Source organism: Chrysemys picta, chromosome 1 (assembly GCF_011386835.1).
Source record: "Chrysemys picta bellii isolate R12L10 chromosome 1, ASM1138683v2, whole genome shotgun sequence".
In the NCBI taxonomy this organism is placed as follows: Eukaryota; Metazoa; Chordata; order Testudines; family Emydidae; genus Chrysemys; species Chrysemys picta.
Window position 1 is genome coordinate 309,482,979 of NC_088791.1, and position 18,555 is coordinate 309,501,533.

General features: G+C 39.1%; 1 protein-coding gene across 3 annotated transcripts in view; it reads left to right on the forward strand.

Annotated features, from left to right (window-relative positions):
* The window catches only part of FLT3 (fms related receptor tyrosine kinase 3), an 80,770-nt gene that overhangs the window by 49,199 nt on the left and 13,016 nt on the right, over positions 1-18,555 (forward strand). For all 3 annotated transcript variants that reach the window (XM_065581382.1, XM_065581381.1, XM_008167421.4), the window contains exons 9-16: positions 1,742-1,910; positions 5,840-5,946; positions 8,450-8,561; positions 11,349-11,527; positions 13,833-13,939; positions 14,033-14,165; positions 14,256-14,360; positions 16,436-16,546. In XM_065581382.1, the coding sequence (XP_065437454.1) occupies positions 1,742-1,910; positions 5,840-5,946; positions 8,450-8,561; positions 11,349-11,527; positions 13,833-13,939; positions 14,033-14,165; positions 14,256-14,360; positions 16,436-16,546 (1,023 nt within the window). The remainder of the gene's footprint in view (positions 1-1,741; positions 1,911-5,839; positions 5,947-8,449; positions 8,562-11,348; positions 11,528-13,832; positions 13,940-14,032; positions 14,166-14,255; positions 14,361-16,435; positions 16,547-18,555) is intronic.

Consider the following 18,555-nt stretch of genomic DNA (forward strand, 5'->3'; position numbering starts at 1 on the left):
AATTCAAACCCAGCCTCTGAAGCTGCTTCTTACAGATGAGACAAGTCTCTCTTCGTCTTCTTCAAAGCTGGGGGATGGCCTAGAAAGACTGCATCCTTGGATCCCAAATTTTAACTATGGAGCTTTTTTAAATGTAATGTTCCCATTCTTCACGCTGGAGCATCTCACCCCTGACTAATTCAATTTGTAGATGAATGAGGTGGATCGATTTCCTTCCTGGTAGTCTCAAAGTAGATATGCGCAGTATTATTGTAGGAAGAAAATACTTCAACCAAAAAGCATAAATTGCTCTCTCTCTCTCTCTGCTCCTTTTCAAGTACGCCCGCTAATCTCACCTTTTTAATTTTAGCCTTATTCTCAGATTGTCAAGTGTGGCAGAGAGGTTTTTAAACACAGCAGAAACCAGGCCATTCACCACAGCTGCAGAGTTCTTCATGTCTGTTATTCTCACATCCAGTTTCTGGATGTTACCTGACATTTTGTTTTATCAGCATTGCATAAAGAATTCTGCGCATTATCCAGTCTTTGTTCCAGGAGAGATGAGCTATTTTAAAATAAACGGTTTAAGCTGCTGAATACCAGGTTCAAAGGTAAAAATAATTACAGAAACAAGAAAAGATCATATTCAGACTTAGGAGTTTAAACTTGACTCCCATGGCCCCTAAATAATTACATTTAATACACTTTGAATAGAAATCCAAAAACTGCCACACGTAAACAGAAAAAGGAACGGCTGTGAAGATCAGATCACTCACTCCTGCACTCCTTTCTTTTAGCTATAAGAGGAAAAACTGTTTTGTTTAAGCTCTTTTGTAGAGAAATGGTGTCACTTTATTTCAAGGTACTTGTGGGCTGTTAGACCCAATCTATTTGATGCTCATAGCATAACTTTAAATGACTTTCCACCTGGAAAGATAAAAAATACTCCCCTTGGTCCCATTTGTACAGCCAAGACGTTTATAGCTCACAAAAATTGGAGAATTCACATAAAAGGAAGCATTTCTTGTTTTAAAGCATTGTCCATTTTTATGGTTTATGTGGGAATTTCCACCCTATTATTTGCTAAATGAGGACTTCAGATACAGAAAACTGTGCTTTACAGAGCATGTGGATGTGGCCAGAAGAAAACCATTTAAAAAGAAAAGTCCAAACCAGTACTATTTACTACAATTCACGTTTTTTTTTTCTTTCTTTCTTTATGGACCTGATCCTAAGCCCACTGATGTCACTGGAAAGGCTTTCATTGATTTCTGTGAACTTTGGAGCAGGCCCTGTGAGATGTAGCCATCAAGAGATGCTTACACTGGCAGTGATGTATTACTTTATATTTTATAAATCTTAAGTTATTAACATTTGGAATAAGTATTTACAATTGAGTGAAAGAAATTTACACAGGATGATCACTGTAGTCAATTCAAAATGACTTGCAGGGCAGAAAGATGGATGAGTTCCTGTATTTTTAAAGGTCTTTGAGTCTTTTATTAACCAAGCCAATCAGATTGGTTCATTCAAAGACAGAGCATTTACACATAGACTGGAGTGGAACATCAGGACAAAACCTGCATGTTATCACCCAGTATTACACCTGATCTTTTTGTAGATAAACAGAATGGTCACTAGTGATTTTATGACCAATGCATTTATAACTTGCAATAATAAATGTGAATAAAAATGTGCACATTTTCAAATTCCTTAATTAAATGGCACCTTTTATAACAGAATATTAATATTTTGTTTACAGAAAAGGGATTTATAAATGTAACTGACTCAAGAGAAGATTTTGAGATTGATCTGTTGGAAAAGTTTTGTTTTGAAATTAAACTTAAAGCATACCCACCAATTAGATGTATATGGATTTTTTCCCAAAAATCATTTCCTTGTGAGCAAAGATACAATGCGGATGGATACAGGTACTTAACTATTCTGAATATTTGTCTGTTATAGTTTGTACAAATACTTATTTTATTTTTTGTCTTTTAAAAAATAGAAGTATTTGTTCATTTTTTCTTTTAACATGTAGAGTGTGGTTTTTGTTTTTAAGTTAAATGTTATTTTTAAAATATAAATAGATCGAGATATTGGTAAAGCAGTGTTACCAAAGTGTTCTGTAATGTTATTTGAGTCTTCAAGAGCAACTCATGTAAATATCTTGTGTTATACATTTGATTAGTCTTGTGTGTGATAACAAATACTTTCCTAAATTATGCACATAACATACCTCTTTCAATTATTTTGTTATATCCTCAGAAAACTCAGTTTCTTGATCTTAGACATAATTCTCCTTTTATGAACCCATTCCGATCATCCATGACTGAATTATAATCTTCTAGGTGTTCCCTTAGTCTTATTCCATTCTTAGCTCATGTTCCCAGTATCTTTCAGGCTGCTAAAGCCAAGCTTATTGGCACTTAGTTTCCTAGACCTTTAGTAGATCCCTTAGGCCTTCTCTACATTACAGAAATTTTACTAGCTGTCCAATTCACAGATTTTTCCCATGTTACAAAAGAGGTTTTGAAAAAAATGTGTTAACTATTTTTTCTGCTACTTCCTATAATAAAGTTCTGGCATGGATTCTGTCTAGTCCTAACGATGTATCCATTCTCCAGCCTAATGTCTTGATATCATTATCTAATTCCTTCTGAGCTTCCTTTCAACTTTGCAAACGAAAGTCATACCGCATTCTAACCTCTAACTTTGTGAAAAGTCAGGCAAAAAGTTAACGTTTGAGCAGTGTTAACTACTTTTGTCTATGCCTGGCCTGTGCCAGGTCTGAGGACATAATGCTCCTGTGCTGATTTCTTGTGCCTCATATTCTTAAAGCATTTAATTCTTTGCTTAAAACTCTGTTGCAAACTTGCTTTCACTTTTTAGCTTTGCTTTCTTTATCGTTTTGTTACACTTCACTTTAGTCTTAAGCCTTTTGGGTCCTATTTTGTAACAGACTTGGCTATTCATCTGAATCAGATTGGTTATTTGGAGTCAAACCTTCACGTGGTACAGAGACAGCACAGATCAGTCTAGTAAATGATCTTCTCCTGGCAGTGGAGGCAAGAGATCTGTCTTTGTTGATAACATGTTCGTTTTGTCAGCAGACTTTGGTAGAGTTGATTACTGGGTCTTGGTGACTAATCTGCAGTCCCTGGTGTCTGTGAGCTGATCTGTTCTTCAGTGGTTAAGATCATTTCTGGAGATGAGCTCGCTAAAGGTAGTCATGAGCATTTACTCATCCTTGTCCAGAGATACCACTTACATGCTGATAATACTCAGCTTATTTACTTTCCAACTATTGCAGACTATCTCCTAGCTGTCTATTTGTCTGGCAGACAGTTGTGTTTGGAGGACAGACAGTTGATTCAACCCAGATAAGAGTAAAGTGATGCTGATGGGCCAAAAATAGTATTTTGAGGAACTCTGAGATGGTTTAGGTAATTCTGATTTACAGGAGGGTGGGGTCACCACTTGATCTCAGGAATATAGAAGTCGCTCTAGATTGCTTTTTCAGCATGGAAATGCATGTTGCTATCCAGGGCCGGCTCCAGCATTTCTGCCGCCCCAAGCAAAAAAAAAAAAAAACCCGCGATCAGCGGCAGCAGTTCAGCGGCAGGTCCTTCGCTCCTAGAGGGAGTGAGGGACCTGCCGCCCCCGAATTGCCGCAGGTGCCGCCCCTCTCCCTTGGCCGCCCCAACCACCTGCTTGTTAAGCTGGTGCCTGGAGCCGGCCCTGTTGCTATCATACTCCAGAGTGGTGACCACCAACTCCAACTTCTGTGAAAAGCCCACCCTTTTCTGTCTATTGCAGGCTTGGCTTTGCTTGTTCACACTGTAGTCACTTCAGGCAAGATTCTTGTAACTGAGTCCTAGTCAAGCTGCATCAATTACAGGACATAGCTGCCCAGGTGCTCCATGCATAAAACCCAGGGAATAAGTTTTGTTTAAATGTTGTTTTTAAAAAGTTTTCATTTACAGCATCCCAGATAGTCATATTTAGCGCTTTAGATTTTCAAAGCACTGTACAGGTTTCAGCCAACACAATGCCCCTGTAAGAAGGCAGGTAGTTAAGTATTATTATTGTACCCATTTTGCAGATGGGTTCAATGGACAGAAAAGTAAATAAATTTAAAAATAAATATGCAATCACATTCTATAGCACCCTGTTTGATTTGTTATTTTCAGCTTTGCATGTTTCGGTTTATGGTTGAGTAATCATATCTCCCATCACTTCTACTTTGCTCCTTTCATATCCTTTTTATTGATTTTATTTCCTTTTTTGATTTCTGTTGTATCCTTTCAAGTTGTTCCTCCTTATTGCATTTTATAATAGATTTGTACTATGAACTTTGCTCCTTAACATTTAATTTCTGCTATAAAAAATTTGGCACCATCTTTAGTTCCTCTAAGTGCTAAGAGCAACAACAGGTTCTTTCAGACTTTCCATTTTCTGTTCTCTCTTTATAAAACAGAACATATCTCTGTGCTTAGCACACCGCTGCTTTTCACTTCCTTACTCTGGGTGAATCAATTCCATGAAGGCAAATGCTCTCATGTACATCTTGTTCTCTCACCTTTCTTTGTGCTTACATGCAGACACCCAAGAAATGACTCTTGAAAGGATCTTCTTATTTCTTTCCCGTGACTAGTGATTCTTGATGCATTGATGTTTGGGTGCCCAACTGGAGACACTCTAAAGAGGGCTTGATTTTTAGAAAGTGCTGAGCACCTAGACATCTCATAAACAAGTCTGTTTTTCTTTCTATCACCTATAATGTCTTGAAGATGTCCCAGTTGAGCATTCTACAACTGAGGCACTCAAAATCAACAATCATGAATGGAAATCTTGGCCTCACTCAGCAAGCAAAATGACACTTCTCTTCAGTGTGAATTTTCTTGCTTTAGAGCCACATGGGCTGGCTTCATAACTGTGTTATGTGTCTTGTCTAATAAAAGCTACTTAGTTCCCCCGCACCTCCTCTCTAGGTTTCTTTTTCAGGGCTGACTGTTTCTTTTGCCTGTACACCTACCTGCTGATTCTGGCTGTTTCTTCTCTTCTGACTCATAGAATATTTTCCTCAGATGCCTGCCCTCTTTACCCCTATTCACTGACTGAAACTCTTCTAGCCAAAAAACCTTATTCCCTTAAGTCAGGACATTTGTACCTTAGATCAGGGGTTCTCAACCTTTTTCTTTCTGAGGCCCCCCAAACATGCTATTAAATACTACATGGCCCACCTGTGCCACAATAACTGGTTTTCTGCATCTAAAAGCTGGGGCCGGCGTTAAGGGGTAGCAAGCGGGGCAGTTGCCCAGGGCCCCATTCCACAAGGGGCACCATGAAGCTAAGTTGCTCAGGCTTCTGCTTCAGCCCCGGGTTGTGGGCCCCAGGGCCCCACACTTCACCCCCCATGCAGTGGGACTTTGGCTTTCTGCCTTGGGCCCCAGCAAGCCTAATACTGGCCCTGAAACCTGCTCATGGCCCCCAAGGGGGCCCCAGACCCCTGGTTGAGAACCACTGCCCTAGAGCACCAGTAATTATATGCAAGGAGCATCTCCCTTAAGTATTCTTCTAACACTGATGAACCAACAAAAGTTCCCTCTCAAATCTGACAACAATTCAGACAAAAATAAAACAATCAAATGAACAGATTTGGGAATCATTCCCATTTCCTTTCATTACAGCACATAGAGAATATACTTATGTCTGGAGACTGGTTTTACATTTCTTTATTCAGAAAAAAATTATTTTGGATTCTTTGTTAATGACTTGATTTTTAAAAAAATATTTGAATCTTGACTACATGTAATCTGTAAATGTGCTTAAGCATTTCCCCCCCTTTTCTCAACAGCATTTCTTCAAGGTTCTGTGATCATAAGTATCAGTCAGGGGAATACGTATTCTATGCAGAAAATGATGATACATATGTGAATAAAACAATGATGTTGTATGTGAAACGTAAGTAAAAAATGCACAGGTTTGATTAAATCTATGGGTGAGAAATCCTGACCCCTTTGGAATCAATCAATGGAATTTTTGCCATTGACTTCAATGGGTCCAGGAATTCACCCAATAGGTTATTTCTTTCCCACCCCTCTTTCATCCTACCAAAAAAAAAAAAAGTAACAATTTATCACCATTAGAGCATGCTTGTAGATCAGGAATTTTTCGGATAGTAAGAGTGAACTATAACTAGTTGTCAAATATATTAGATAATACAAAAAAGCAAACTGTTTTTACGAGGGAAAAAAAGGTTGGGTAAGTGGGAATTTTGAGATTTAACCAATAGTAAGGTTGCTTGCTAATGTCTTCTGTTTCCTAACGTCTCCCATCTAACTGTGTTTTTATTTGTGCATCTCATAAACAAGTCTGTTTTTCTTTCTACCACCTATTTGGGAGATTTTTTTTGACTTGCATATTGCAGATTTTGGAATACAGTAAGCGTACATCTACATTGCAATTGGAGGTGTGATTACAGCTCAGGTGGGCATACCTGTGCTAGCCAGCACAGCTAAAAAGAGCAACAAAGACACAGTGTCAGGGACCCCAGCTCTTCACTACTACTTTTAGCAGGCTAGCTAGATCAAAGCTAGCGTGGGTAGGCCTACTTAAGCTGCATGCACACCTCTGATTGCAGTGTAGACCTACCTCAGATAGTTTGAGTCCCAGTGAAATATTGAAAACTAGATACCTGTCCTGAAAATATTACTGCAATGATAGATGTCATCAAAATGGGAAAGGTTTAAAAAAGCAGGAGGGGGAAAATAATGTAAGCTCCTGTCAGAATTTTTTCACACTCCTCATGTAGCAGCTGCTGTCATGTGCTTCTGATATGTCGACACTGCCTCGCAGTTGGGACTACAGGGGTGTGAATAGCAGGGCATGCCAAAGTGCTGCCCTGGTAACTCCCCCAGGTAGATGCTGCGGGTGTGAACTAAAAGATTCCTAGTTCTGATTAATGTAATCCTGTTTAAAGAGGACTGTGATAATGCGAACTAGGAACTTTTTAGTTTGCACCCACAGCATCCACACAGGGGCCCTACAGCGCAGCACCTTGGTACACACTGCTATTCACACCCCATAGTCCAATCTGCGGGGCAGTGTAGACATAGCCTCACAGTTTCTTGTTTCATTCTCACTGAGCACTCTCTAGGCCTTATTCACGTGTAACCTATACCTGTTTTGCACCAATAGAGCTCTACGGATTTCAATAGAAGTACTCCTGATTTACACCAATGTGAGAGGAGAATCGGGTCCTATGTGACTGGATTGTTAACTAGAAATCCCCAAGCCCTATAAAACCTAGCAGAAAATACCGAAGAAATCTCAGCCATCAAATATGATCAGGAAATAGCCTTTTACAAAGAATTCCTACCTCTAGTGTGCCACCAACAGTGTGGACAAAAATAGAGCAAGAAAATGAAGACTTCTTAAGAAAACTACAGTGGGCAGGCACCAACTGAAATACAGTTACATTACTTCAAAAAGGCAAAATAGTCTTAATCCATGAGAGTGGGATAGAATGATATGAGAAAATTCACTCATTAGGTATAACTTGCCATACCCTACTTGTGGCTTCTTTATGCCATTCACAAATTCACAACATTCATCCCAGAACCCTATGATGGGGTGTATAACCCTCCCCTAGAACTAAAGATGTTAAAGAGCAACTCTGGGTGCAGATGACCCCGCCCAGCCTCACCATTAGAGCATGCTGCAGATGGAGATGGAGCTTAAAAGAAAGCTACCCCGTCCCCCTCTGCATTAAGAAGGGACTTACCCCGTGATACTTCCAACAAGCGCTGACCATCACAAACCCATGAACATTTAGTACCTGTTAGTGCTGCACTATCATGTGTTATGTGTTGCATCCAGTATTTTTTGTTGAAAAAAATCTTAGCTTTGCTACATGTTAGTAATATCATGTCATTGCTTTACATTAACTGTCAACAAAAGAAATGCTCTTCAGTGGGAGTCAGGCAATCAGAATTTGCCTTTTCACGTGTAGCATAGTTTGGAGGAATGATTATGTTGCGGTTGGGAGTCAGGAAGTTCTGAGTTTTAATCCTGGCTCTGCCACTGATTCACTGTGAGACCTTGGGTCAACTGCTTCACTTCCCTGTCTCCATTCCATTATACATAGAAAGGAAATAACAGTACTTACCTATCACAGGCGTGCTATGGAGATTAACATGGACCCTGATGATGGGATGCTTTATAAATATCTAAGTAGATTTTGATCACTTTGGGTGTGGTGCTGGAACTTGGGGTGCTGGGGGTGCGGCTGCACTCCCTGGCTTGAAGCGGTTTCCATTATATAGGGTTTACACTTTGGTTCAGTGGCTCTCAGCACCCCCCACTATACAAATTGTTCCAGCATCTCTGGGTGTAACCCTGTAGACATAACTGTATTATTGACTAACGTATTATATTAAACTTACTGGTGATATGTTTGTTACAGGGAAACCTGAAGTAACAATACAGTCAACATCAAAAGATATTTCTTGCTTCTCTGATAGTTACCCTGCACCATCTTGGACCTGGAGGAAATGTTCAGGACCTGATTCTTCTAAGTAAATAAAGACATTTTCTGCCCTTTTTTTTATTTCTATATTCTTATTTGTGATGTTTCTTTGGCTAAATAAAGACTAGCCAGTGACTAGATACTGTAAGATGAACTTTGGGGTACATGTAAAATAATAGTCTGGTTCAGGGATGAATCAAACTAAATTAGATGTTTTCCTTGACTTTAATAGAAGCAACATCAGGCCCATAAGCATGTGTATCTGAAGCTCTTTATATTGAAATAAACACAGCTGTGTCTAGAGCAATAGTTAGACATTAATTTAATTGCACAGTGTCCCAGTATGAATACTGGATTCCATATAAGCTTTCCTTGGTGCATTTAGTGGTCCTAATGAATCAAAGTATCAGGACCAGTGGATTTGCCAGTGAATACATCAAAGTGTCAAGATATTCTTTTGGTTTATCTAGCCATTTCAGTACCTGGAAGTGCATTGAGGATCTGATCTAATGCTCAAGGAAGTCAATGAGTCATTCCATTTACTGCAATGGAGATTGAATCAGGCCCTAAAACTTCAAGGTACCAGGGTGGTTTTTGAACTGTGTCGACATTACTTTACTCATTCTAAAAAGCTCATTCCAAAAATAATCCTACATTCAAATTAAGGTACCAGGTCAAATATATTAATGGAATGTTATGAATGAGATTTAAAATATTTTAGAAAGTTGTTTTTAAATATTATGATAATTTTTCTATCCTTGCATCCAAGTCCACTTCTTTCTATGAGTCTAATTGTACAGAAATCAAAAGGAGAGGAAAACATATAACTGGTAAATTTAAAATATTTCTTAAAGTAGCTTTTCATATATAAAATGCTGAGACTCTAAAACCCATTGTCTTGGGAACATGTAGGTCTAGAAAAAGTGTTGTGTGTCCCATTAAAATGTGACAATCTCCTCTTTCCTTTGGTATAAAATTTCTCTGTCTAAATATTAGACTTAAATTTTGCTTCTCATTTGGGACTGAATGTTTTCCATTCTAAGCCCTAATCAAGTGTAATTTTGAGGAGGAAACTGTATGCGTTAGAGGAAAGACATAAACATTTTTATGGCAGGTTAATCTTTTTAAATGGCAGCTATTTTGAAGCTTCTGAAAACTCTGGAGGGTTTGAAGTAGCCCCAGCAGAAATGGATTAGTGGGCAGAGTGATGGAGAAACAGTCAAAGTGAAACCCAGATGGAAGGCTGGGAGCAGAACCTGGATAATATCCCTTGAATTTATTTATTTAGAGTCATAGGGCCAGCTCTTCAGCAGACGTAAACGTGCATAGATCCACTGGAAGCAACAGAGTTATACTGATTTGCACCAGCTCAGGATATGACCATAATATACAAAAAAATACCTATCCTTGGCTCTAGGTGCCTTTACCAAAATTAAAAATTAAATCAAATGAAAAGAAAACCCAGCATCTACTCCCAACCCCCACAGTAATAATAAGAACTTAAGAACAACCATACTGGGTCAGACCAATGGTCCATCTAGCCCAGTATCCTGTCTTCTGACAGTTGCCCATGCCAGGTGCCCCTAGGATGACCAGTTGTCCTGATTGTATAGGGACAGTCCCAATTTTGTTTTGTTTTTTTCTTATATAGGCTCCTATTACCCCTCACCCCCTGTCCCGATTTTTCACATTTGCTGTCTGGTCACCCTAAGTGCCCCAGAGGGAATGAACAGAACAGGTAATCATCAAGTGATCCATCTCCTGTCGCTCATTCCCAACTTCTGGCAAACAGAGACTAGGGGCACCATTCCTGCCCATTCTGGCTAATAGCCCTTGATGGACCTATCCTCCATGAACTTATCTAGTTCTTTTTCAAACCCTCTCAGTGTCTTGGCCTTCACAACATCCTCTGGCAAGGAGTTCCACAGGTTGACTGTGCTTTGAGTGAAGAAATACTTCCTTTTGTTTGTTTTAAATCTGTTGCCTGTTAATTGCATTTGGTGACCCTTTGTTCTTGTGTTATGAGAAGGAGTAATTAACACTTCCTTATTTACTTTCTCCACACCAGTCATGAATTTATAGACCTCTATCATATCCCACCTTAGTTGTCCTTTTCCAAACTGAAAAGTCCTGGTCTTATTAATCTCTCCTCATATGGAAGTTGTTCCATACCCCTAATCATTTTTGTTGCCCTTTTTGTTCCTTTTCCAATTCCAATATATCTTTTTTTGAGATGGGACGACCAGATCTGCACCAAGTATTCAAGATGTGGGCATACCATGGATTTACAGAGCAGCAATATGATATTTTCTGTCTTATTATCTATCCCTTTCCTAATGATTCCCAACATTCTGCTCGCTTTTTTGACTGCTGCTGCACATTGAGTGGATGTTTTCAAAGAACTATCCACAATGACTCCAAGATCTCTTTCTTGAGTTGTAACAGCTAATTTATACCCCATAATTTTGTATGTATAGTTGGGATTATGTTTTCCAAAGTGCATTACTTTGCATTGATCAACATTGAATTTCATCAGCCATTTTGTTGCCTAGTCACCCAGTTTAGTGAGATCACTTTGGAACTCTTCGCAGTCTGCTTTGGACTTTATCTATCTATCTATCTATCTATCTATCTATCTATCTATCTATCTATCTATCTAATGTATACATGTATAATGTATGTAGATGTATATATCATCATGTATAATAATATAGTGAAAATCAAGCCCAGCAATACTCTCCTCTCTAGCACAAACATCAGCCACCTCTCATGATTTGGCCTCCCCAAAACCTTGTGCAAGTTGTAACAATCGTAACTGGACCTCATTTCTTTTTAGTTGTACAGAAGAAATCACAGAAGGGATTTGGAATGACACACGTGAGAGGAAAACCTTTGGGTCCTGGCATTCCAGCAGCATTTTAGATATACAGGATACAGTGATAGGCTTTTCTGTTGAGTGCTGTGCGAACAATTCTGTTGGCTCATCCTGTGCGAAGAGATTCATTAACCAACAAGGTACTGTACCGCTTCTGAGACAGTGCAGGCCATCTCAAGTTAATTAAAGACTACAAAGAGAAAACTATGTTATCATCTGTATTGTTGGTTCACATTTGAATATTCTTTGCAAATAAAATATAGGATTCCACACAGACTGTGAGTGGAATTGTGGGTAAAATGTGTGTCTCTTCTGGCATGATCTTTTTCTTACGTTCAGTGATATGGTGTTTGGGACCAAATCTAGCAGTCCCAAAGCAGACTACTCTTCCATTAAAGTCAGCTGCAGAATCACACCCTGTGAATCTAGAGGCCTGCTTTTTATTCCTATGAGTAAGCTATACCTGGAAATTAAGTTACAAATTGATGTGCAGCCCTTTTTGCTTATGGAAATATATGAGATTCTCTTTTTATGTTTGATTACAAAGAAGAAGCAATGTGGCTATCAGGTCATGTTCTGTTCGGATGTCTTCTCTGAGACTAAAGATTTACAACCCATAGTTATTGCATGAGGAAAAATATTTGAGCTACAGAAAATAACATGCAGTATTATTTAGGAAGAGGGCAAATATTTAATTTATTCACTTTGAACATAAGGATTTCCTTTGTCTTGAAGAGACAATTAATGTCTTAATTCAGTAATCGTATTGACCACAAGTGATAGGTATTACCCGGTACCATTTCACATACACACTATATAGTGTCATAAAGGATATTAAAGTTGCTCAATTTTGACCTTCAGAAGACATGTTGCAGCTATAGTAAAAAGGGAAGTAGACAGAGAAGAAAGAGTAGAAGGTAGCAGAGTCAGCCTGCTTTTGTGAGAGAAGGTCACACACTTTCACCTTGAGTGTCTTAAAATCATAAAAATATAACAAGGAAAAGGCAGGGAGTTCCGATTTTAATACCCTTAGTTATTGAGTCATTTTAATTTGTCTTTCTGACACCCAGCCTGGTAGTGATGTGCACTGATTAGTGGTGTACATAGGCTGGAATGTCTATGAGAACATGTGTAGAATACATTTAAGTATTATGAATCCAGTCGTCTAATGTCTAATATTTTGAATTTAATGAACAATGAATTTATGTAAGCATGTGTCAAACATAATTAATTTACACTGGAGTAAACTGTATGGATAGCACACACTGTATGCTGGTGTTAATACATCCTTGCCCATTCAGAAAATTATCTGTATGATGAAAAAGTTAGACCTGGTAATTTTGGCATTATGGTGTTAACTAGGCAATAGCAGAGCAATACTCTAAGCAGGTTTGGTGCAATTGGTCCTCAGTTAACTGGTGGCTCTTTATATTATATCTGCATTGAGGCAGGGGTTATGCAGTTAACCTTGGAATGACTTCTTAGTTGTTTGGCTGCTTGTATTTAGATTCCCAGGGATCTGGGCAACATGCCATAATGGCTTCTGGTTGAACAATGATGTCAAAGGGGTTAAAGAGTCATATAACATTTACTTATTGAATGAGAATAAGTTTCAGACTTACCCAGTTTATAAGTATTGCCCATCTTGTTTTGTTATGAATACAACTCATTTACAGTGCTAATTGAGGCCCTGACCCAAAGACATTTGAAGTCAATGGGGGTACTTCCATTAAACACGTCTTCCTGCAGTAGAATAAACAAGAGGGGACTAAGGGGAAGAAATATTTATGACTATCCTCTTAGGGGTTCCTCTCTGTTCATTCCACTTTGGGCTGTCAGTCTGTCCCATGTGGAATGGATCATGGTGCCGACCAGAGATCCAAAGCAGATCAGGTGCATCTATGTGGAGATCTTTTGCCTTCACTCTGGCTCCATGTCCCCAGCATTTCCTTTGCTACCTGGCAGCATAGCTACATTACCAGGGACTCCCCAGGCTGCAGCTGTCTCTGGAGCCTCATTAAAGGTATCTTCCCATCACCAACATGATAAGCTCTATGGTGTAAAGGGGGAACAATGTGTATTCTCCTAGCTCCACCCTCGCCCAAATCTGGGCCACCCAGACCCTGCCCCTCCCTCTGCATAAATCTTTGCACCTTGGATCACCTCTACTCCAGAGGCAACTGAACCCTCCTTCATATGGGAGTTGGTCGATCCACATACAGAGGATCTTACTCATGTACTGAGGTTTGAAGGGCATGATCTGGCTACCTGAGAGATGTTGATCACCTGTAATTCCCATTAGCAATTCTCAGGCTCAGGCCAAAAGGGAATGGAAAATAGTGGAGATAATACAAACACGACAGATTTGACTCTGTTCCTCGTAACCTAACATTATATTCCAGTTCTGATTCGTTGTTTAGTAACGTGTATCTTTTTAAATTACAGGAGCTGTTTTTTCCCTCCAAGATAATGTTTCATTCTATGCAACTACTGGATTTTGCCTTCCATTTATAGCTGTTTTGCTTATATTTATTTTTCATAAATACAAAAAGGTAAAAGCAAAAAACTGAAATGAATGCTCTCCACTCCCCTCTCTTGGAAATCTATTTCTCTGTTGGACTAATACAATTTTTCCATTTCTGAAGCAATTTAGATATGAGAGCCAAATGCAAATGATACACATAGTTGGTCCTTCAGATAATGAGTACATCTACATTGATTTCAGTGAATTTGAATATGATCTCAAATGGGAGTTTCCAAGAGAAAATCTGGAATTTGGTGAGCAATCTGCTATGTAAACGATCAAGTCATCATATTAGTTTGCATTGCACTAAACTAGAAATCACCTTAACTCATTTTGTCTTGTAGGGCAGGCACTTGGCTCTGGTGCCTTTGGAAAAGTGGTGAATGCAACAGCTTATGGAATTAGTAAAACAGGAGTTTCAGTCCAAGTTGCAGTCAAAATGCTAAAAGGTACAGTAAATCACAGAGAGATACTGCTCTCACAAGCAATGATTTATTGTTTGTGTTTTAAGGTAGAAACAGCACCAGAAGCCCCTCTAAATCAATTCCCTTAGCAATTGCACCTCACAGTCCTTTTATACTTTAATACTTACTTAGCTTTAAAAGTTATTCCTTTTGCATATTCTTATTGCTACATTTTGTAGTTTATTCCATGTATTAACTAAATTCTAGAGTGTATCTCTAAGGCACAACCAATAGTATGAGAAAGGATAGAACTCTGCCACTCCTGGGGGGCACTGGGAGGCATTCCCCCTCAAGGGAAGGACTCCCGGGCCTCCCACATGGCAAAGATTGCATATTTGCTACAGCATCCTTTCATGGGATACATCCTTCTCTTCCCAGTGTGGCTGACCAGCTCTGGTGACTTGGGTACAGGGATCTGGAGGGACCCTAGCTAACAGCTCTGTTGTGGACCTGCTACTCACGGATGCTGTCTTAGTCCACATTACCCAGCTGGGTCTTGTCTTCCCTGCTCTGCAGGCCATTTAGTTTCTCAGCTTTTCCACAGCTGGAAAGAACTTGCCCCATCAAACTATTGGGATGTGGTGAGGTCCTGCCTCCTGTGATATGGTCACCAAGTACCCCAACTGCCATATATGGCATTCAGAGGTGGAAATATGGACTCCATCCAGAAAAGAAGGCAGGGCTTAACAGTCATGTAGTGTCAGCCCTGAGAGGGCTTCCCACAGGGCCAGTCCTAAGAGGGTTTCCCACCTCCGAATTCTAGAAGGGCTCTCCCATTGGAGAAACCAGCTCTGCCATGCAATTTGGCCCCCTTCATGCTGTGGTAGGGCAAAGTTTTAGCTCTAGTAACTTTTTAAAAGTTCTTTCTATATTTGATTGATATAGAGAGAGTGCTTCCTGTTCATGAGGTAAAGTGACATTATTTTGGGTTAAATGAACTCTGATGCAAAGGAGATGTTTATTAGCACAGGTATCATTTTTACTGAGTGAACAGAAAACACCTTCATTTTGTTCTTACACTGAAATATACTTTCCATTTTCTCACTCTTACTCTCTGATTGGCTACTATGGGTCCCTCATCTCCATGGACTACTGCCTTCAGAACAGACATGACTGCCTCAGTTTCTTACCCATCCAATACTTCCCCTCTCTTGTATAATGAGGAGTTATTAGTTCCTCTCTCTCTAACTAAGAGTTATTAAATTAATAAAGTAAATTTTATTTATTATTTAGAGTTAGATGAGGTCAGTTTGCATAATGTTTCTACATTTATTGAAAAACAGGTGTAAAGTCATTATTGAAATGATTGTACACTAATTGGCTAACGGCCTTTATTAGCCAATTGGAATACAATTATTTGTATACTTTATGTGGATGAGAAATCATAGACATAGACTCCCTCAGCCAATCAAAATGCAGGGAATTGCGTAAATGAGAAATAAGTTATGAGTCAGTAGTTGTACTGCTTCTCTATATTGAGACTGAGACAATTCCATATCATTTTAAGTTGTAAGCTATGGTTTCCCTCAAAATTGCATGATCCAGTTTTGAATCAGGAGAGACAATAGGGAAAAATTATGAGCCAAATTCTGCTCACAGTTACAACTGTTTAAATCCAAAGTAGCCCTACTGAACACATTTCAATTTTATAGCAATATAAACTTGAAAAGGAATTTGGTTCTATATCTGTCTCCCTGTCTCATATTTAAAGCAAATTCTGGCTACTTGTCGGAATCTGCCAACCGTTCTTTATTTTGTCACTTTCATAATATCTGTTTTTCAAGACCACGAAATCATCTCACAAAGCTTGTAGCTGAAACACAAACACACAATGAGAGAGAGAGAGAGAGAGCGTTCCAGCTGTGATATATAGCAGATAGAATATCTATTTATCTTAAAGTATTACTCTTTAGACCAATTTTCTACACAGTCATAGCTTTATATCAATGGGATTAATGTAAAAGGAAAGCTTTGTATGCCACACAGAACCTAAACTTTTTAGGTTTCAAACTCTAGCCTGTAAATATTTTTCTAAGTTTGTGTTGCTGTTGTATTTACAGAAAAATCTGATCCTTCTGAAGAAGATGCTCTAATGTCAGAGCTCAAAATGATGACTCATATTGGAAGCCATGAAAACATTGTGAATCTATTAGGGGCTTGCACCACATCAGGTAATAAACACCAGATTGAAATATACTAACCTAAATCAACGTAAAGAAGACTTATGAATGGAATACAAATACCTCAAAAATTGGCCATTAGCAGCAATATGAAACATCTGTGAATCCTGATAAATCCCAGATCCCATGGTTTGTTTGTTTTTCCAATGTTGTGCTATGCAGTGGCCCAGATGCAGAAAATAAAGTGAGGGTAAAACAAAAGAGAATCTAAGGGCTTGTCTGCACAGAAAAATGGTACTACTTTAACTATACTGGTATAGTTGGTAGAATTAAAATAGCACAGCCCACCTACTGTGGATGCAGTTATCCTGGGATGAATGTGTTTATACTGGAACAGTTAATTCCTGTGAGGAAAGGGGAATAAGGAATACTGGCATAAGGCACCTTTATATCAATATAACTGTGTCCACACTGGGGGTTGTACCTATTTATTTTTTTTGCAGTAGAAAATCACCAAAATAGTTACAATGGTACAAAAACTGTTTGAAGACCAATGCTAAGGGGTGAAGAAGACTGGGTAGCCTGACGGATTGACAGGAAAGGAAAGGAAGTGGAGACGGGTCAACAAATGAAATGAAAATAAGAGAGTGGAATGAAGGATGAGGAGCGAGTGAAGCAAAGAAGGGAAGAGAAAGGAAAAGTAAAGAGGGGAGTGAACAGAAGAATAGAGTGAGGGTGGGAAAAAAATAAGAGGGAAAAGATTGTGGATTACTGTAGTTATTTATTGTTTGTATTGTGGTGGTGCCCAAAAGCTCCAATCATTGACCAGGACCCCTTTGTGCTAGCTGTCGTACAAACACAGAATAAAAAGATGAGCCCTGCCCCCAGATAGCTTACAATTTAAGTAATGTTGTTGTACTAGTGAACAGAGAGAGGATAAGGAAGCTATATAGTGTGAGCAGGGCCTGGCGTTTGTATTTGTAATTGATTTGTTAGATCCATCACTTTAAAAAATAGGGAAGATTTGAGTCATGGGTATTATTTTAAGGCAGAAATAATAATAACAATGAAATCTAATTTCCCCAGCTCATAAGAACAATAATTCTGTCATGAAAAGAAAAGGAGGGAAGTTAAATAGATCATTGCGACTAGCTTCGCGACTAAGCCTGGGAGGATAAGGGGGATTCAGAGCCTGAGCTCCAGCCCGAGCTGCAACTTCAAAGTGCTGTCTACACAGTTATTTTTAGAGCAAGCCCAAGTCTGTCACCCCAGGTCAAGAGGCTTGCTCCCAAGTGCTGTGTAAATATACTCAAAATGCCCCACCAATGAGTATGCCCACATATGTCGGCACCTCGTTCTAGATTGTCTTAGAACAGAGTTGATTGCTAGAGTGTATGGACAAAATAATAAAACACTATGAATGAAAGTGGCTTAAATCAAACAACAGTAACTCAGTATGTCATAACAAAAAATACTGTTAAGCAGGGTCCCAAACGTAATGACAGCATGTGGGTAAAGCAATATGAAAAGCTGCCGATTTAGAAGGGCTTTTCCCTCCAGCAAGCAGTTTGAGGGAGTAGTGTATATGTCCAAAGTCCCAGGAAGTCTCTCACACTCTCAGAGGAAGGGGTCTGGGCTTTAGGGGAAAACCACGTTCTTTGCCATCCCGCCAAAAGCCATTATGTCATTTCCCAAAAGCAGTTGGACTCTACCTCAACTTTTGTGCCTACTCCATCTAGTGTGGCTAATAAGCTACATCTTCAAGGATGGCACCTTCCAGTCCTGTACACTAAGGGCCAGATTTTTAAAGGTGCCTAAAACTCATCGATGCCTAAAACTGAGGTGCCTAAAACTCATTTATTTCAATGGGTGTTAGGTGCCTACATGCCTTTGAAAATCCCACTATGTGCCTAAATACCTTTAAAAATCTGGTCTTTAGTCACTAGTGCTAGTGCTCTTCTGGTAACATTTTTGGGAGGGATCTTTATTCCCCTTTAGTGATCCCCAATCCACTTTTGATGATACACATTTGGCAATGTCAGCCAGGCAAATTTTCTGAG